At 38.2% G+C, this 20,954-nt stretch overlaps 3 protein-coding genes across 6 annotated transcripts in view; all 3 read left to right on the top strand.

Annotated features, from left to right (window-relative positions):
* Positions 1 to 5,380, top strand: part of si:ch211-285f17.1 (sickle tail protein homolog) — a 122,264-nt gene extending 116,884 nt beyond the window's left edge. The window contains exon 21 of one of the 2 annotated variants that reach the window (XM_053236218.1): positions 5,243 to 5,380. In XM_053236218.1, the coding sequence (XP_053092193.1) occupies positions 5,243 to 5,245 (3 nt within the window). In that variant the 3' untranslated portion in view covers positions 5,246 to 5,380. Of the gene's footprint in view, positions 1 to 1,929; positions 3,227 to 5,242 lie in introns of those variants that run through there. The other variant, XM_034307475.2, reaches the window with a different exon arrangement.
* Positions 5,251 to 8,719, top strand: si:dkey-96n2.3 (uracil nucleotide/cysteinyl leukotriene receptor; the record flags this gene model as incomplete). The annotated part of the gene is made up of 1 exon (XM_053236257.1): positions 5,251 to 8,719. A coding segment is annotated over one exon (468 nt), but the record flags the coding sequence as incomplete, so codon positions are not given.
* A 749-nt stretch (positions 8,720 to 9,468) lies between these two features.
* The window catches only part of nphp3 (nephronophthisis 3), a 37,425-nt gene continuing 25,939 nt past the window's right edge, over positions 9,469 to 20,954 (top strand). The window contains exons 1-9 of one of the 3 annotated variants that reach the window (XM_026913837.3): positions 9,469 to 9,618; positions 10,520 to 10,903; positions 11,173 to 11,298; positions 11,679 to 11,829; positions 13,215 to 13,367; positions 14,356 to 14,489; positions 14,577 to 14,737; positions 15,078 to 15,255; positions 17,077 to 17,151. In XM_026913837.3, the coding sequence (XP_026769638.1) occupies positions 10,580 to 10,903; positions 11,173 to 11,298; positions 11,679 to 11,829; positions 13,215 to 13,367; positions 14,356 to 14,489; positions 14,577 to 14,737; positions 15,078 to 15,255; positions 17,077 to 17,151 (1,302 nt within the window). In that variant the 5' untranslated portion in view covers positions 9,469 to 9,618; positions 10,520 to 10,579. The other 2 variants (XM_026913838.3, XM_026913839.3) reach the window with 2 other exon arrangements.

Genomic DNA, 20,954 nt, shown 5'->3' with positions numbered 1-20,954 from the left:
ACCAGGTCCTGCATATTCTTTGGTTCTTCAGCATCTTCTGCATATTTGACCCCTTTCCAACAGTGTCTATATAATGTTGAGATCCATCTTTTCACACTTAGGACAACTGAAGGACTCATACACAACTACTACAAAAGGTGCAAACATTCACTGATGCTCAAGAAGGCAACACACTACATTAAGAGCCAGGGAGGTGTAAAATTTTTAAACAGGATGATCGGTGTCAGATGAGCAGATGTACAGGTGTTTCTATTAAGTGGACAGTGAGTGTATTTCCTGTGTTAATTCAGGTAAGTAGGGTGCCTGTTTTATTTCCAAAGGAGATCATTTTGAACTAATAGCTAAGAGACAGCTTTATTTCAGCTTTTATTTACTATATCAGATTTTCAGTGGGTCAAAATTTTACATACATTTAGTATTTGGTGGCATTGCCTTTAAATTGCTTGAACCTGAATCAAATGCTTGGCGCAGCTCCACAAGCATCTCACAATACTTTGCTGGAATTTTTGCTCATTCCTCCTGAGAGAACTGAAAGTGTGCAGGGCCCTATTGTTTTCCTAAGGATTATTATTATTATTATTATTATTATTATTATTATTATATAAAGGGTAGCACTAGTGTGGTGGGAGTGCTCTGCAGCACCCCCCTTTTACATGGTACATAAACTTGGTGCATATATCGGACATACTTGTATGTATATGTATGAAAACTAAGTAACACGCATTATTCTCATTGACCCGAACAACTTTTGCACTGACAATCATTAGCTCCACCAGGAAGTCGGCCATTTTGGATTTTGTGAAAAGTTCATGCGGTGAACTTTTAAATACTCCTCCAAGGGATTCACGTGATTGTGACCAAACTTGGTCAACATTATGCCAAGACATTGAAGATGCTAAAATGCGAAGGGATTTTTGCTATCTTGAACGGTTTCACCATGGCGATATTTATAGCAAAAAAGGGGAAACAGGAAGTGTCTCATATCTTCTGCATGCATTGAGTGATTTTGATGAAAGTTAAGCTGTATGTTTGGTCACAGGGGCTGATCACATGGATGTGGCTACTGTGAGTCACAGTCATAGCGCCACCAACTGGCAGCAAGAAGTGTGTGACTTTGCAATAATCCTCTTATATTTACCCGAATTGCCTCAAACTTTATCAGCATAATGTCAAGACATGGCTGATGAAAACTGTGAAAGGATTTTTGATATCTTAAATAGTCTTGCCATGGTAACCCATCAAACACTAATGCTCTTTTCAGGTGTTTTTGAGTTTCTTAGCATGCTTAAAATTTCATGAAAATCATCAGGCTGTTAGGCGTAGGCAAAGGCTAAGATATAAGCGAAGAGGGGGGCTCTGTAGTCTGTAGTGCCCCCTTTTGGTGGGGTCAGTTTTACCTACAGTCACCAAGCTCAGTACATATATTGTTCTCATCAAGCCGGAACTTTCACAATGACAGTATTTAGCTCCGCCCGACAGGAAGTAGGTCATTTTGGATTTAATGTGGATTTTTTGAAAATTGCAGGTCCCGAACTTTTAAAGACTCCTCCTAGGGCATTCATGAGATTGTCACCAAACTTGGTCAACATTATGCCAAGACATTGGAGATGCTAAATTTTGAACAGATTTTTGGTGAGGCAATAAATCTATGGCAAAAAAAGAGAAACGGTAAGTGTCTCATGTCTTCTGCATACGTTGAGTGATTTAGATCAAACTTGGGCTGTATGTTTGGTACTGAGGGCTGAGCACATGGATGTGACTATTGTGAGTCACGGTCATAGTGCCACCAACTGGCAGCATGTAGTGAAGAAACAGTCTTCTTATATTTACCCGAATTGCTTCACCCTTGATCAGAGTATTGTCGAGACACGGCTGATGTAAAATCATCACTGCCTGTAGCTAGCATTTTGTGTTTCTTTCTGCTTTCAGTAACGGCTGCAACTAGAGAGAGCAAGTGATCGAACTGGCAGAGGGCCTGCAACAGACACACATGCATGCCGAGGCGCTTGAACTTGAACGGAGCGACGGCCACGAGTTTGTGACTGACCCTTTTCTTTTCTTTTCTTTTTTAAATTTTTTTTTTTTAGTTTTTGAAAGTGCGCAGAAAAGTGTGGTTTGAATAAATGCGAGCCCGGAGCTCTGCTAGAATTCCGCCTGCCTCCCGAGGCTTTCTTCCCACCCTCACACACTGGATTCTACAGCCTTATTGTTTGGACATACTTTTTCAGTTCAGTCAACAAATTTTCTATGGAATTCAGGTCCAGTCTTTGTGATGGCCACTCCAATATGTTCACTTTGTCTTTAAGCCATTTTGTTAAAACTTTGGAGGTAGGATTAGGATGATTGTTCTGCTGGAAGGCCCAGTTACAAGTTTTAACTTTCTTACTGATGTCTTGAGGTTGCTTCAGTATTTACAGATAATCCTCCTTCCTCATGATGCTATCTATATTTTTAAGTGCAAGAGTCCCTTTCCAGGAAAAACACCCCTATAGCATGATGCTGCCATCTCCATGCTTTACAGTTGGGGTGGTGTTCTTCGGGTGGTGTTCTTCGGCCTTGCCCTTTTCCAGCCATACACAGTGCTGATCATTATGGCCAAAAAGTTAAATGTTTGTTTCATCCGACCTGAAAAACTACTCCAAAAGTCCGGTGATCACCATCAAAATTCAGTTTGGCCTTTTTATGCTGGTCTATGAATAGGGGCTTCTTCATTGCATGATAATCCTTCAGGTCATGGTGATTTTGGACTCTCTTAATGATGGATCTATGTAAATGCTTAAATGTTGAAAAAATTATCTGCAAATAGAACAAGAACATTTCAAGCTTGAAATGTAAAAAATAAGAAAAAAGGTCTAGAAATAGGTTTAATAATCTTCTATTTGGTTTATTGTAATATAATATTAAATACTAGATACATTTGACTATATTCAAGATATTTTCACTGTTTTTTTTTTTCCTTTTTATGTATTTAATGAATTCAGTCTGCACAACAGTCCCTGGGCTACTAGCTATATAACAGTCCCCCTTTTCCTGCAAATTTCCATCAGAGCTAGACTTTCTAAAGCTCCAGCTCTCACAGAGGCAGTTTCAATGGCCAGGTACTGGACCTGGTCCACTCATCCAGGGGACACACATTTAGAGAACATTTACACAAATGTATGTATCTAGAACAAAGAGTTAAATTTGGGCTTGAGTAATGAAGGAAGACTAACAAAGAGATCTCTAACATCACAAATTTCCTTAACAGCCAACATGCCCCTCTACTAAACCAATTTCAGACACTTTCCACTGTTTGTTTCTCAGGGAATGAATCCCTTTCCCCACAATCCCAGGATCAACCTCCTACTAAACACTGTAGTGATCCTTAATGAGTTCAGGCTTCACAAGAGTCCCTGCACTACTAATTGTAAAACAGCCCCCCTTTTCTGCAAATTTCCATATCATATGATTCAACTTTCACAATATTGGTTATGGGCCAATAATACATCATTCCATTTATCTAAGCTGAGAAGTGATCTGTTTGCAAGTACACATAAATGATATGTTAGTTTATTATATGGACATTCCACAGTGAAGCTGTATAAAAAGGCATATGCTCAGTGGTTTTAGTACATCATGTGAATAACCACAAGAGGAAGAAGGTAAACATAGCTAAAGAAGAGTCATTTGAGAAGCCTGCTGAAGCATTAGTCTAAAGAGCATTAGTCTATCAGAAATCACCATGAAAGAAGAATTATTCAACTTCTCAGTAAGTACCTAATTGCTGAAAGTACTGTCTTTTTCAATGAAATATTCTTAAAATTATAGAATTGTGGTTTTATGAAATGTCTCTGAATGAAACATCAGTATTTTAAATACAGAGGAATAGTGAAATGTATGTTTTAATTGGAAAGTACTGTATATGACACTACTGAAGCAATTCTTTTGTTCAGGAAAATGCTGTGAAAAATTAAGGCATGTTCTGAGTATGAACAGCAAACTTTATCATCAGCAAATAACTATAAGCATAAACAGTATAAATAGCTCTTTTACATTTCTAGTTTACTGTCAGATAATGGTGACATCCAAACATCCAAAGTATTGTTTAAACTTCTGTCCTCACTCAGCACCTGGGCACAAAGTTTTGTCTTATTTTATGTCGCTTTCATTAACTTAATGTAGGCAAATAGAATGTTGCTAATATTTTGAAGAGGGGAAAGTAGATGCTTCTGGCAGCTAATACATTCTAGAGTCCATTCTTAATAGTGGGCCAATTTTACATTTCTTTGTAAAATTTATCATTCATAAGACACCTCTAATGTAAATAATCAAAGTTAGAATGAAAAAAAATAAAGGTTGACATTTACAAAGGCATCTCAGATTGTTTGGGCTAGTTGTCTTGGCTCAGACTTTTGATATTTGATTAATGCTGGTTTAAATGCACAGACAATCAATTCACTTTTATTTACAAAGTCCTCACAAGAAACATAAAGAATTGTTGGAATTGTGAGATTCTATATTGAAATGCTGTGATTTTAAGATTATAGAGACCTAAAGTTGTAACCCTCTATAAGGTCAAAGCAGTCGCTTTTTTAATTAATAAAATTAATTAAAATATATGCAAAATATATTCAATGGCATGTAAATAACATTTAACTTTCAAGTCAGACAGAACCATAGAATTTCAAAGTCTTGATATACATTGATGCATACACTTCTATGTACAATCAACTGTCTCTTTTCCACCTCTCTCTCTGTCAGACTCAAAGTGAAGATACAAGTATGAATTTCTCAATGGCGAAACAAAATGGCATCTACTCAGCTGGGTCCCATGAAGAGAACATGTTCTTTGCCACCTTATACATAATTGTCTTCATTGTTTCTGTTCCGTGCAATGTGCTGGCTCTGTGGGTTTTCTTTCATAGCAAGAGTTCTTCCTCTTCCAAGGTGTTCCTGCTGAACCTGGCTATAGCTGACATGTGTTATGTTTTGGTGCTGCCCATGCGTGTGATTTATCATGCTTCTAACAGTGACTGGCCACTTGGGGAGGCATCTTGTCGCCTGGTGGGATTCCTGTTCTTTATAAATCTCTACTGCAGCATGTACCTCATAACTTGCATTGGCCTAGACCGCCTGTTGGCTATCAACCTGCCTCTGAAGTATCAATCCCTGAGAAGAAGTAAAAATGCTAAAGTGGTTTGTGCCATTTTGTGGGCATTGGTGACTTGTTCATTGGTGCCTGTGCTCTTCTCTCCCCAAACAGTGACTTTTTGGTCATCAGGGAGGAATGTGACTATTTGTAATCAGCTGTACTTGGAGAAAAGATCTTTAAAAGCCCTTGTGTCGACGGTGGTTGCATTTGCTGTTCCTCTGGTCTCTCTGACAGTGGCTTACATCCTCATTTATCGCAAGCTCAGATTGATGACATTTCACCAGAGGACATCTGTCCAAAGTAAGGCAGTCAGAATGATCCTGCTGACTCTGGCTACCTTCATAGTGGCCTTTGTGCCCTATCACGTGCACCGTTTCCTTTACATTGAGTGCCACAGACACGGCAAGTTATCCGATTTTGAAATTAGATCTTTGGCCTTTGGTAACCGCTTAACCTCTGCTCTCACATGTGTTAGTGGTATAATGGATCCGGTTATGTACTTCTTCCTGGCTCGTAATTACCAGAAGACTCTGCTTCATCTGTGTGGAAGAGCAACAAACAAAGACAGGCCACAGTCCACCACCTGAACTTAACCCTTTTTTCTCACTGTATTTTAAAGCTTACAAAGCTTACATTTAATATAATTTAAGTTAATGTAAGAAGTAATTGGATGCTATGGTCATTGTCATAAACAATTTAATAAGGAGTCACTGAAATGATTTTTTTAAACAAGACTGCCACAGCACTTTTGTGCAAAGGAGCACTCCCATTGTGATATACTGGCTTTTTGCACATTTGGCCTCATTTATTAATTAACTAAAAATGTCTACCAGATTTACAAAAGTTTGAGAAACACTCATTTGCTTTGTACTGGCATGTGTATGATCACCCATATTAGTGCAAATAAAACACATTTTTGTCACTGCTCATTTCCAATTAATAACGCCCATAAAACTCTATAAAAGTTAATGCTCACCGATTACCATGGTGAAAAAAATGGCAGAAAGGCAGAAGTGGAAGTTATTCTGCCTCACTTCTATGCCAATAAAATATTTAGCAGTGTAACAGATAGACAAATTACAGAAGATGTGAATTAGGTGTGAATTAAGTGAAGCGACAAGAAAATGGTGTCATGCACTAAATTTTCTGTCATGTAAGCCATTTGTTGACAGCTTATGTCTATGGCAGACAGACCGGCCTGTCATCCATTTATACAGTCGCACTTCTTTTGCATAACTGAATGATTAGTTTTATTTGTCTATTATTTCATATTCTTTAATTAATGCCAATAATATAAGATGACTGTTTTTTAAACATGACAGTATATTCCAAATATAAAATTGCAGTAAAGCAAATTACATGATATGAAGTTGATCAATCAAGGTTTACATTAGTCTTTTTACACGTAAATTTACATACCATCAGGAGCACAAGTAGGATACAAATTTTTTTCCGAAATTGCAGGATTTTCATGGATACCACATTTCTTGTGTAAATGCTCCTATGAACGATTTTTGCAAATAAATCCCTTCGTATTGTATGTGAATTGGAAACAGGGGCGGCATTGAATCTGTGTAACCAAACTGTTTGTTTTTTCTGTAAATATTGCTTCCCAAAACGTAAAAAAAAGCAGATTATTTTTTCTCATTTGTTTCTTGTGAATATATGTATTGGTCATATAATGCCATGTGTGGAAAAGCAGGAATGCTTTACTAGAAACCAAGTACATACAGTATGTGTAATGTTTGGCTTACATATGAATAAGTTTGGATTATATATGACTCATTTCATCACCAGTGGTTTAAAAGCCCATCTGACTCTGTGTTGATGCTGTATAAATATGATAACACTGTGTGTCAATTAAGGCATAGATCGATCTATGGGGTAAATTTTTTCATTTTGACACTGTTCTCTGAGCTAAACAAAAATGTAGAAATACTCAAAGTCTGTTTTAGTAATCTAATTAACCTATAATTGGATCATTCCAAAAGCACAGCCAGCACTTTTGATCTGTAGCTAGGACTAATAATTATTAGATATCTTACATCTAAAGCACTTATTGTAAATCGAACTCTTACTCATAAAGGATTTATTGTACTTTGTTTAACAGAATCTTGAGTGACAGAAAATGTTGTTTAACAGAAAATACATATATGTATATACAGCTGTATACATAGTCCTCATCTAACTAGCAGTGGAGTCATAGTTATTTGTAATGATACCCTAGAAATCTAAGAAATCCAGACTAAGAAATCTGGATATGAATTTAACTCCTTAACAGTACTTTTTACTAACAACAAATTTAGCCACAAAAAGATTTCCTCTCAGATAAGGTTATTTCTGTAGAAAAAGCAGTGGTTGTTGGAGAATTTAATATTCATTTTGATAATGTGCAAGACCCAAAGCCGTGTCTGTGTCTATTTTAGAGTCACTAGGCCTTACTTAGAATAAAAAAGGACCTGCTCATTACAGCAGACACACCTTTGATTTAATAGTGACATTTACATTCACCATCCACTTCAACAGAAACACCTGTAGACCTGTTCATTTATGCAGTTATCCACTCAGCCTATCATATGGCAGCAGCACAATGCATGCAGATACAGGTCAAGAGCTTCAGTTAATGTTCACATCAAACACTAGAATGGGGAAAAAGTGCGATCTTTGTGACTTTAACTGTGGCATGGATGTTGGTGCCAAATGGGTGGGTTTGAGTATTTCAGAAACTGCTGATCTCCTGGGATTTTCACACACAGCAGTATCAAGAGTTTACATAGTATGGTATTCCTATTAAAGTGGAGAGTGAATGTAGATTAAATGTAGAAAACATAGTCACACTTCCCCAGTCTAAAATGGTTTCAGATCACTACTTCATTTTAATTAAAATGTGTCTTAGTCATAATATATGCACTTTGCCATGCTACTGCATTATGCTTACAATCTTTTCAGCTACTGTATACCATTTTATTGAAGATTTATAGGCCTTGACTGGATTGCCCTCTGACCCACAAAACTTGATCAAGTGACTGAATGCTTAGAGTCAATGTTCTGCTACACTCTAGATAATGTAGCCCCACTTAAAAGAAAAATAATTCATGGAAAAAACTACCACCCTGGTATAACAATCACACTCACACATTAAAACAGACTACTCAAAAGTTAGAATGTATCAAACTAATTTGGTAGTATTCCAAATTACATGGAAGGAGAGACTTCTTAACTACAGAAAGGCTCTTACTACTGCTGGATCACCATATCTCACTCACTTACTCACAATAGCTGCTCAGTGTTGCAGTAGATCCAAAGTCTATCCTGGGATCACTGGGCATACTGGCCAGAAATACACCCTGGATGGTACACCAGTCCATGTCAGAGCACCATGCGCGCACACACACATTAACCCTTATAGGCAGTTTATCTTAGCCAATCAATCTACTGGCACGTTTCTGGGAGGTGGGAGGAAACCGAGCTCAGATTCAAACCTGGAACCCTGGAGCTATGAAGCAGCAGTGCTACCCACTGCGTCACTGTGCATCAGCATATTCTCTCTATACCTAATATTAAATTCAATTACATTATCACAAAGGAGCTTTACAGAATATGGATATGGATTTAGATTTATATCCCTATTGAGCAAGCCAGACACAGTGGCATGGAATGACTCCCTGAGACAACATGAGGAAGAAACCTTGAAAGGAACCAGACTCAAAAGGGAACCATCCTCTTCTGGGTCACAGCAAATCTAATCTTATATTCTTATTTAATACAGTAGCAGAGCTAACTAGGAATAAGACCACCACAATCACAAATACTAACAGTGTGTTGTGGTAGGCCTCTTTCACCTCCGGCTTGCTAACTAGGGATCTAACTCTTAATCCTGATTTCTGTGAAGCTGCTCTTTGACACTGATCATTGTCAAAAGCGCTATATAAATAAAATTGAATTTTCAATTTCATAGGATGTCTTGTTGAAAGGGCCCAAGCAATGTCAATCATTCATTTACTCTAAACATTCCTGTAGCAGAAAGAAAAAGAACACAGGAAATGCCTCGCCCTGTGGAGGGAACCGCAGTGCATGCGTGATGAAGCCACTCTGACCAGGACACATGAACCGACCGTTCCGGTTGGACTTACATTGCTGTTACATGCCACTTCCTCCAAACGACTGCCACTTAGGCAATTTCGAAAGACAGAATTAACATGCCACAAAAAGTGGAAGAAGAAAGGATAAATTTTAAATAGGTTTTAAAATTTCAATTTAATATACAGCACACTATAGTGGCTGAATAGTAGTGTAAGAAAACAGAGCCATCTGATATTCAGCCTGAGGTTCCGGGACGACACTAGTTTGTCCTCAGAGGAGATTCGTAGAGAAAGGCGTGCCCAGTTGCCCGGTTTATCCGGAAGAAGCGCATGACTGTTTACCGCTGAGCAAGATGAAACGTTGCATATGCTGTTTGTATGAAACTCAAGTGGTAAAATGTTAACGTAAGTTACTAATTAGAATCACCTTGTCGATATGTTTATTGTCATCTCGTATTCTCACTAGCAATTATTACTTGGGTGGAGTGTTTTGAGCACAGATTTTAAATAACGATAGTCCTCATCACCCTGAACAGCAGTAAAGGACAGGTATTTACTTGTTTTGCTCACCGGACTCTTGGCATTATTACAGTGGCATTATTGCACTGGAGTATGTATTTTTCTCGTCATATACTGTAACCTGTACACAGGCTCTTGTTTCCCTATACAGGGCACTGTTTGGATTAATTAAAGTAGTCCACTTTTGTGTCGTTTCTTTCCCTGTAACTTTTCCTCTAATTTATCTGGACAGATAAAGACAGATCTGGACAGCTCTTTAACCATGTGTACCATCTAAGATCCTCTCCGGGCTTAAGACTCAAATACTGTGGACTCAAATATTTTGTTAGAGCGACGAACTGTTTGTGGTGTTACCTTTAACCACTGGCAGTCACTGACATCGTCATTTAATAAAGTTAAACTTAGTGTAGTAAATAAAAAAAGACAATTCTACAAGATACATTCTGGAGACTGGCAGAACCAAATTCACATATTGCTAGTATATGCTGTCCTACTGTTAATGAGTTGGTGAAAAAAATTACCTAAAGTAAGTATTAATATAAATTTCAACAGTGTCCATGTTTCAATGATCAATAACAACTTGACATCAAGTTCCATATTTTGTTGTAACAATGCAGAGGATCATTCAATGCTTACATTTCTAGGTAAAATGTTTAAAATTAATATGCCATTTCTAGGTAAATGAGGTCTGTCATTTTTCTCATTGTGTCAGTGAGTCACTAAATACAATATGCAAGTGTCTGTCATTCTTTCATTCTTCATCTTGTTTCTCTTCCATCTCTATCAGCCGGACCAGTGATGCCACTAGGTGTCCCCAGGGTGCTAAATAGAGTTTCACAAGAGCATTATGGGTACAGCCTCATCTTTAGTAAGTCCCGGAGATGTGATTGAGGATGGGTACGGGGCTGAGGGTGGAGAAGCGTGTGAGATTCCTGTGGAAGTCAAGCCAAAAGCACGATTGGTACGCAGCTCATTCCGACGTGGCCCACGGGTCATCGGTGCCAGCTTCAAATCCACAGGCTCTGTGGAGCTGGAATACGCTGCTGAATATGAGCGTCTCCGGAAGGACTATGAGATCTTCCGTGTAAGCAAGAACAACGAGATAGCAGCCATGCAGAAGAAAGAGGCCAAGCTGGATGAGGAGAACAAGAGGCTACGTGCTGAGCTGCAGGTACCAGAACAGAACCAGATCTCAACTAATGTGTCTGTCACAGGTGTCAGTAATCATGATCAATTTAGTCTAATAGTATTAGCCCAAAGCTCCTTGACTCATTATGTGATCGTATAATACTTTTTACCTTTCGCTAGAGGAACATATTCGTGAACTGTTGAATATCAGAAGTGATGGAGCCCCTGAACTGGAGAAAAAGATTATAACACAGTCACTTTCTATTACAAGTTGTCTAAACCTCTATGTCCTCTATGTGCTGTGCTTGTCAGGCTTTGCAAAAGACCTACCAGAAGATTCTCAGAGAGAAAGAAAGTGCTTTGGAGGCAAAATACCAGGCCATGGAGAGAGCAGCCACCTTTGAACATGACCGAGACAAAGTGAAACGGCAATTTAAGGTGTGAAACTTCATCTGATCTGTGGTTTGCACTTTCACAGATACAAAGAGGATACAATTTCATTATCTGAAAACTATTAGCTCATGTTATTTATCTTTCTTTCTCAGTTCATATAATTGTGTCCCTCCCAATCAAGGTTCTCTGTCCAAAAAAACCCAATTATATTAAGGTATATTTTTATTCCCCAAAGTATAGCTGTGCTCATTAAGGTCCAGTTATGAACTCTAATGATGGTCCTCTAAATAGAGATACAAAAGGCCTTTAAAGATCTGTCAGGATACTATCCCAGTGACAAGCTACTATCAATCCTAGTTTAGTACACATTTTTTTTATCTGAGGGTGTTTATCGGAACCCCTTTCTCTTCTCACTTGAATAACAGATCTTCCGTGAGACCAAAGAAAAGGAAATTCAGGATTTGTTAAGGGCAAAGCGTGATCTGGAGTCCAAACTGCAGCAGCTGCAGGCTGCAGGTATCCAGCTGTACGAGCCTTTTGACTCCGACTCTGATGACAACAACACAAGTGTCACAAGTAAGATGTACTTATCTGTATAAGTGTGCTCCTGATCTTCCAATGTTGGGAACAATAAGTAGTTCAGATACACTAAGTATCGTGTCAGTGGAATGCTCATGAAGTTAAGCTTACTCAGTAATAAAGTACTTCAGAGGTTTAAAACATGTTTAAACTCAAGTAAATGTCCTGGGTTCGTTTCAGTTTTTTTTAGGTCGTTATGGAAAATCGATTAGGCTCAGATATGGAAATGTGGCAGTAGGTCTCTAATATATATCTAATATATATATCATTCGTTTATAAATTAAACATGAAGCACCAAGCTTAAACACTTATACAATCAGTATCATGTGGTATTCAGTGCCTGGCACAACTGCTGTCATATGACTCTGCTTTGTCTTAGTTTTCATGAGATGGACTAGGTGAAATCGAATGTAATGAACTGAACCGAAGAATTCTGGATGCAGACAAAATAGAACAAAGATAAATTACAGAAACAGAAGGGCCCCAGAGTGGTGAAACTGAAAAACGTTAATCCTATTGTCAGGATTTGAACTCACAATCTCCATATGATAGAGCAAATGTTTTTTCTGTTGCCCAACTGTGGAGCCCTTCCTTTTCTGCCAGAGACCTCCGTGGCCAGGAGCCAAGGGAGCAAAATTGGCCATGGAATCATGGTGGGAGGAATGGTATAGTCTCACTCCCCTGTCATTCAGAGTGACACTAGAAATACATGGGCATCCGTGAGCTCATGTATGCGAAAGAGGATGGATAGTGCTTTTCTCCACATGTGTAGTGCGGCCTGTGATGCAGCATGTACAGCAGTTTAAAAATATGTGGTTTATTGGCTTCACGTGTCTCGGAGGAAGTACGTGTTCACAAGCCTTCACGCTCCCTGGTTGGTACCTGTCGTATGGGAGAGCTGACTGGTGGCTGGGAATTTGCAGATGAGCAAATATCAAATGGGGAAAACTTAAAAAAAAAAAAAAAAAAGAACGCAGAAAACGGTTGTAAGGAAATATTATTTTGTATTCTTTCATTTCCAACGGTGGCTGTAACCAAAATGATTGCAAAATAATGTCAACTCCAAACACCTCAATTACAAAGTATATCACTACACTGAGCCAACTTTTTGCTTTGTTCATCAGAAAGAAAAGACGGGTATAATTGAAGACACCAGTTACACTGGGTTGCTTCATGTGTCTTTTATCTGCATTGTATCCTTATAAGAGTTTAACCCCTTTATTTACACCTGCATTTATGTGTGTATAGTGGAAACCTGTATATGATCCTGACACTCGACACAAAAAATCTAGGTGAAAATGGGCTATATAAATTTTTTCATTTGCTGGCTTTCAGTCTGTATATTTTTTTTCTTCCTCCTTACCCTATCTCTTTGACTCTAGCTGCAGGCACTCAGTGTGAGTACTGGAGTGGAGGCATTCTGGGTAGTGAGCCTTCCATGGGGAGTATGATGCAGCTGCAGCAGGGTCACAGAGGGCCTGAGTTTGCCCACAGTCTCATCGATGTGGAGGGGCCATTCGCCAATGTCAGCAGAGGTTAAAGTTCCTCATAGAACACCTAGGCTGTGATTTACTAAAGCTTTGTTTGCGTACAAATGCATGCCAACCTGATAACAGGGTCTGTGGATGATCAACCTTGTGTTTTTGCCTTAATGTATATGCAGTTTTGACCATTTCTACCTGTAGTTGCTTTGGATATGAATGAATTAAGTCAGTTTGCACAAATAAATACAACTGAAGGGCAGGTGTTAAATTAGTGAAAGCCTCTTTGCACAAGTTGAAGACAAAATAAAACCATGTACCAAGCCTAAATAATCAGAAAGTTTCAACATGATGACCTAATATTAGCATGGTAAAGTTGGTTATTAGATGTTTGCTGCATATGCCAAAAGCATTCAAAGAGAACCTGCGAAAAGATGTTCATTCACATATTCCTTAGTAGCCTAGTGATTTTATTTTATTAGGTTTTAGGCATGTCTCACTGCTTTTACTCAACATTATACTTACACATACATGGGGCTTGTTTCCATGTTACAGCAAGTCTTTGTGAGATACAAACTCGCTAGAACTATTAGGAGCAAATAGCACATGCAAAAAACTCCTTTACTTATTGTTTCCTCCCCCTACTTTGCATGTAATGTCATTTTTGGAATTAGTCTTGCAAATAACTTGCAACATGCCCCCAATTACATGCACAATGTATCTAATTGTACACTCGAATTAGTACTCATAATTTCAGCTCTTTATGTTAGGGTCTTTGGATCTTGTTGAAAGTCCCAGTTCTGTAATTAGTAAATGATGAGATGCAAGTCTTACTGCTAAGATGATTATATTCCAGTTGTGGCATCATTCAATAAAAGTAAAGTGCATTCCACAAAAAGGCATTCTTATATTGTTAACTTATATTATATTCTCCTAGGCCTGGAACATCTTAACCATAATTTAACCATCAACTAATCTTAATAATAGTGAGCAGATGTATTTAACTGAAGGCCATTACATTGACACTGAGCATGTATTTCAGATGATTGGGATGCAGCAGTGGCCAGTCTGCTTCAGGTTTCTCCCCATGTATCTCAGGCTTTATGGAGTAACACAGTCCGCTGTTACCTCATCTACACTCAAGAGACCAGAGCAGAACTCCAAGCCTTTTTACAAGTACACACATACACATTCACATACAACCCCCTACATTTCCAGGACAACTGAACATGGCATGACCTGTATTTTCTCTCTGTCTCTCAGACTCATTCTCCTGGTTTGAAGAGGTTTTGTGAGAATTTGGGCCATTTCTACTTAACTGTGTGTTTCCCCGAGGAAGAAGCTGCTCTGTACGCTACTGAACGCCAGCTGGAGCTTGAGAGGAGCTCAGTGTGTGTGCTGCTGCTCAAGTCCTCAGTGTCAAGGCAAGACACCACAGAAATATTGAAACGAAATGTGTAACTCCTTTGTGAGACTTTTGAAATTTCATTGCAGACAATGAGCTGGTTAATCAAATGGGTAATCAGACAAAGGCAACACTGTGTACATTTTCCACGGTAAACTTAACAATCACAAGCTGAAATGCTAATGCAGTCACTTTTACTGTAATCTCTGTGATTGCAGTCTCTAAATGTGGTGGAAAATTAATAAGAACTAGAACGCTAAGTTCTCTTGGTTCCCATTTGAGTCATTTCTTATTTTGCATGCTTAGTGTAAAAACATCCTTGTTGTTATTTGTGAATGTTGATGTTGTCCTTTTCTTAGTTGTGTAATGGAAGATGTGGAGGAGGCATTTGTACGCACTCCAGACTCTCATCCTTTGCTAGTTTATCTAAATACGGGAGAAAAGAAAGTAGAATTTGCGGGGGCTTCCTGTCTGAGCTCGGCCACTAGAGACCTGCTGGAGAAAGTTAACAATGCAGACAAGGCCGCTAAGGTTAAGGTAGGATACACTTCTGCTCACCCTTTCTACAATGCTTAGACAAAAATCCCACAATATAACCTATATATGTGTGTCATATCTGAAAACATAGTGGAAAATGTTGTAACATACTGCACCCTTTAGTAGTTCTAAACCCTGGACCCACAAACACACAAAAAAAAAAATGTAAGATGAGGTTGATGACCCTCTACCCCATTTTAGCACTAAGCCTGTGAAAACTTGGAGGTAGTCCAGAGGACTCCATCACTAAACAATAGCTGTACTGACATGACCTGTATTAGGTGTAACTAGGCCGCATTTTGTGTGGAAAACCTATGGGTTATAAATGAAACTGATGTACAATTTTAAATTCACAATTTAACCACTATGACAACATGCAAATTGTGCTTCTCCTGCTCATACATATGCATTTGAAAGAGAATCACACAAAAGGTGGTTAGTCAGCACAAAATGATTAGCAAGTGCCACTGTACTTTCAGTCCTAGAACTTCTACAAGTGAGATCAGTAGCTCTGTCTGGCTCATCACTTGCTGTTGGGACTGTCCACACAGCAGCCAGTTGTCCATATGCTTCATCAGCCTGTAAACTGATCTCATGCCAAAAGTTTCTACATATGTCTCTACAGCCAGTTTGCCTGCCTTGCTGCAAGATTCTATACATGCCTGTCACAGATGTTCAGGTCCCAAGCAATTTGGGTGGTGTCCCACTGTTCAGTTTCCTCAGGGCTTGGCAGAACAAGCAGCTCACTATCCAGCCCTGAAAAACACAACAGGTTGACAAAGTTTTAACAATTTATAAGTTATAATATAATGGGCTTGTGATGGTAATAAGATTAGTTACTCTGTGTCCACAGCACCCACGCTGCTACATGCCATCTCAAACAGCAGGCCACATGTCTTGTTCAGCAGCACAGTCAATCATGGCAAAAAAGTAAAAAGTCAAATGTTAGATTCCATCATATCTGACTGCAGATTTGACGATAACAAAATTAACAAAAAACAGGATTATAGGATTAGAGCACCTTACTGAAATTCCTCAACTAGTCGAGACAAGACAGGGCAATGAGAATACAAAAGAGGATGAGCATGGCATAGGAGCGATCTTTGATAGGCTACCCACAAGGGGTCTAGGTCATGACTTTGTGACTTGTATTCAGCAAGGAAACGAGCAAACAGGAAAACTCAACTAGTTCCAAAGGAAACCGCCCTAGTGATTGGGAATGTAAGGAAGTAAGTAGTCTAATTTTAGTTAGAATTTAAAACATTATAATTAAAATTTGTGGGAATCTGTACACCACAACAATGGATTTGAAAGCAATTATTCATAAACAACCAACAACTGGTTTTAAAAGCATGTGGCACAACTGAGCCTGTTTAAGTACAGTGTATAAATCCTAAAGGGCCTGTAAGGCCATTGGCCAATAGTTAAGTTTCATTAATTTTAATTAGTTTTAATTAATGAATTAGTTTTTAAGCAGTTAGGCCTAACAATATAAACTTATATTAAGTTTAAGCTCACAGTACCAACTTACACGGTGATGGATGGGTACTATGTTCAAAGTTGCTTTTAAAAATATGTTATCAGAGCTATAGGTCTGTGTACTGTTTTTTTTTTTTTTTTGCTCTATACACTATACAAATTAAATTTGATTCAGTTTAATTGAAGATGGCCTTTTTCTTGGTTAGCATTTCACTTTTTACAGATACTTCAAGAAATGTAATTTGTTTGAGTTTACCATTGCTTTCTGTTCTACTAATTCATTTATGCACTGACAGTGTATGCAGCATGTGTACATACTCAGAGATATGTTTTGATGTGCAGGTGGTGAACCATTCAGGCTCAGCAGAGGAGGGAGCAGCACTTATTTATGCTCAGCTAGAAAAGATTATAAAGCAGGTACACACACTCTCTGACAAATTAGGACAGAAATGTGGGGATTTAATGGAAATGTTTAATCACAGAGTGATGTCTGTTGGCATTACATTTATCTGAGGTTTTATAACAGGCAGTTTGCGTGTAATCTTCTGACAATCATACATACAATAAGTTATAGATGTTATAACTTTTAAGATGTTATAACTCTTCAGCTGCATTTATTTCTGTGTCTAACTATGACATTTAAAGCAGGGCTTTTCAGCATGAGGGCTATGCCTCCCAGTATTTTTTAAATGTATATGAGACAGTAGATTTGGGTCCATAAATGACACAATCTTCATAATTTTGCCTCTGTATACCACCACAATGGATTTGAAAGATGTGAAGATGTGTTTGAAGTGTAGACTATCAGCTTTAATTCAAGGTATTTAACAAAAATATTGCAGTAACTCAAAAGTGATAAACTCAAAACTGATCAGCCATTTCATGGCCAGAAGAGGACTGTTTCCTTGTTATTTCATGACAAATTAAGGAAATAAATGGTCTGGAGTTGATTCCAAATGCTGAATTTGCATTTGGTAGCTGTTCATTGGAACTCAATTTGCGGTCCAAATATGTGTCGATGCAAGTGAGCATCCAAATGAAGGAAGCCATCATTAGGCTGAAAAAACAAAACAGACCTATCAGAGAGATAGCAGAAACTTTAGAAGTGGCCAAATCAACAATATCATACATGCCTAAAAAGAAGGAATGCACTGGCGTGCTCAGCAACACCAAAAGGCCTGGAAGACCACAGAATACAACTAAAGTGGATGATCGCAGAATTATTTCCTTTGTAAAGTAAAACCGCTTCACAATATCTAGCCAAGTCAGGAACACTCTGGAGGACGTAGGCATATCTCTTCCTGTACTTATGCTCACCTTACAATTGGGTGGTCTGGTGGACAGAGGAGACTATTTTTCTCCCCTGAAAGTATTGGAATGGCAAGGCCATTTCTTTTGTTTTTGCTATACATTGAAAACATTTGGATTTGAGATCAAAATATGAATATAAGGTCAGAATTACAGCTTTCCTGATATTTACATCCAGATGTGTTAAAACAAATTAGAAGATGGCACCTTTGGTGTCAGACCACCCAATTTTTAGGTGAGCAAAAGTATAGGAAAAGAGAGTCTTTAAGTAAATTATGTAACTAACACTTAATATTTGGTTGCATATTCCTTGCTTGGTTGGTGACCCACCGACATCATCAAACTGCTGCATGCTTCTTTTGTGATGTTTTTCCAGGCTAGTACCACAGCTTCTTTCAGATATTGTTTGTTTTGGGGAGTTTCTTCTTTCACTCTCCTCTTCAGGAGGTGAAATGCCTGCTCAATTGGGTTAAGGTCTAGTGATTGACTTGGCCAATCTAAAACCTTCCACTTTTTTCCCTGATGAAGTCCTCTGTTGTGGTGACACTGTCTTTCTTTGCAAAATCCAATCTGGCCTTCCAGTTCTTACTGCTGATAAGTGGTTTACATCTTGTGATATGGCCTCTATATTTCTGCTCTCAAAGTGTTCTTCAAATGGTGTATTGTGATAACTTCTCTCCTGCCCTGTGGAGGTTGTTGGTGATGTAACTAACTGTTGTTTTGGGGCTTTTCTTCACAGCTCTCACAATGTTTTTGTCATCAACTGCTGTTGTTTTCTTTGTTTTCTGTGGTTTCTTCCCTTTTCGAGACATTCCAAATTGTTGTATTGGCAGTGTCCAGTGCAATGGCTCTGATTGATTTTCCCTCTTTTCTCAACTTCGACATGGCTTGCTTTTTTCCCCATATACAACTCTCTGGTCTTCATGTTGGTTCATCCTTTCTAACAACAAATACAGTCTTCACAGGTGAAACTCAGGGCTCAGACCAAGTGTAGATATTCAGAGCTATTAATTCATTAAACAATCAATCTAACAGGGCGTGCCTCGGCAACAAGAAACACCTGTCAGTCACATGTCATTCCAGTATTTTTGATCACTTGAAAAATGGGTGGGTTCACACAAAAAATGCCATTCTCCAAGTTGTTTAACGCATCTATATGTATATATCAGGAAATGAAAGCTAAAATTCTGATCTATCATCTCATATTTTTTATATCAAACCCAAATGTGTTCAGTATATAGCAAAAACAAATAAATTGGCTTTGCTTTCCAATACTTTCAGAGGGAGCTGTATATAAAGACAGTGGGCCTCATTTGTCAAGCTAGATATAAAAAATTTATTTGTAATTTCATAAGAACTTTGGGATTCATAAAAATCCTGTTAGTTCGAAAGAACATTTGTATCATAAGATCTCCTGTGTAAATTTAAGGAGACTCATTAATGTAAACCTTGATTGATTGGCTTCAAATCATATAATTGGCAAGGAGTTACTGCGATTTTTTATGTGGATTATGCTGTTAAGCTGAATATCTTATGTCTTTCGCTTACAGACACAAATTCAGTGTAAATTTTATGAAACCCAGTCATTTCATATTAATGGCATATTGTACCCATGTACTCGCTAGTGTCCTTATGACACATGCCCTCCTGCATTTCCAGTATGGTGTCAGGATGCATTGGTGCACAGGAGGCTGAAGAGCTTGTCGACTTCTGGTTCATAGTTGCCAAGACACTTAAAACAATTATAAACATAGCACCAGGTGTTAGGTGCTTGTTGTCAGTAATCACCTTGGATACAGTGTATTTTTTTTTCTTCATTTTTTCATGTCAAACCATTTTCATTTCACCTCACTTAATTCACACCTTAATTCACATTTTCTGTAATGTGTCTCCAGATTTTGGTCTTTTCAGGCGCTGTTACGCTGCTAACGCTGCTCTGTCACTTTAGTCATCATGTGATGCTTTCATGTCTCTTTAAGTTTTACCTTATGGATTTTTGTTGGGGGTGATACTGAATACAAATGTACTTTGCACTTTAAGGCTGATTGGCATTCATTAACATACGCACATGAGCATGGAGAAAATCAGCATTATCAAAACATTTGTAAATCTATTGGATATTTTTGTTTAGTTTGGCTTATGCAGACATTTGCGCACACACAAAAAAAATTGATAAATGAAGGTCCTGAGTGGCACAACAGAAAACAGAATAATAAATCACCCTCTCATTGAGAGATCATGAGTTTGAATCCCAACGATGCCACAGCCATCTGTGGCCAGGAGTCTAGAGAGCAAAGTTGCCCATGCTCTCTGGGCGGGAGTGGTGTCATTACTCTCTCACCTGTCAATCAGAGCAGAGTGTTATGCTGAGCAAAATGAGCAACAGTTCAAAAAAGATGTCAGGATAGCTTCATGTGTCTCAGAGGACGCACATGTTGGTAGCTGTCATATGTTAGAGGAGAGCTAGCTAGTGGGTGGGAATTGGCAAATGACCCCCAAAAACAAGATAAATGAGGTGCAGTGTATTTTGTGTACATTTATAAGTTATGTTTTTCTTTCATATAAATTCAGCAAATTTGATCATTACATTCATTTGAAAATGAAACCTCTAACTTCCATAGACTTCAACCATTGCCAGACAATGTTTCTATTGTGTTTTTTAATTTGCAGATATTGCTAAATCATTATTCAAGTCAGGAAGATTGCTTGGATTGATATCTATTAAGAGAAAGTGATGTATCTGTAGAAAGTCTACCAGTGATGTCATTCCAGGTATATGAGTTATATAGAAGAATGACAATAAAAACCCACTTAAATTGATGTCTTTATTTTCTCTGATTTTCAATTTTGACTGTGGTGCTAAACCTGTAGTTACATTTTTGTTCTCAATATTGTTCCATTTGTCGCTGGTT

This window comes from Pangasianodon hypophthalmus, chromosome 1, assembly GCF_027358585.1.
Source record: "Pangasianodon hypophthalmus isolate fPanHyp1 chromosome 1, fPanHyp1.pri, whole genome shotgun sequence".
Classification (NCBI taxonomy): Eukaryota; Metazoa; Chordata; class Actinopteri; order Siluriformes; family Pangasiidae; genus Pangasianodon; species Pangasianodon hypophthalmus.
The sequence above is the reverse complement of the archived record's forward strand: the minus strand, read 5'-3'. Positions and strand labels throughout refer to the sequence as shown.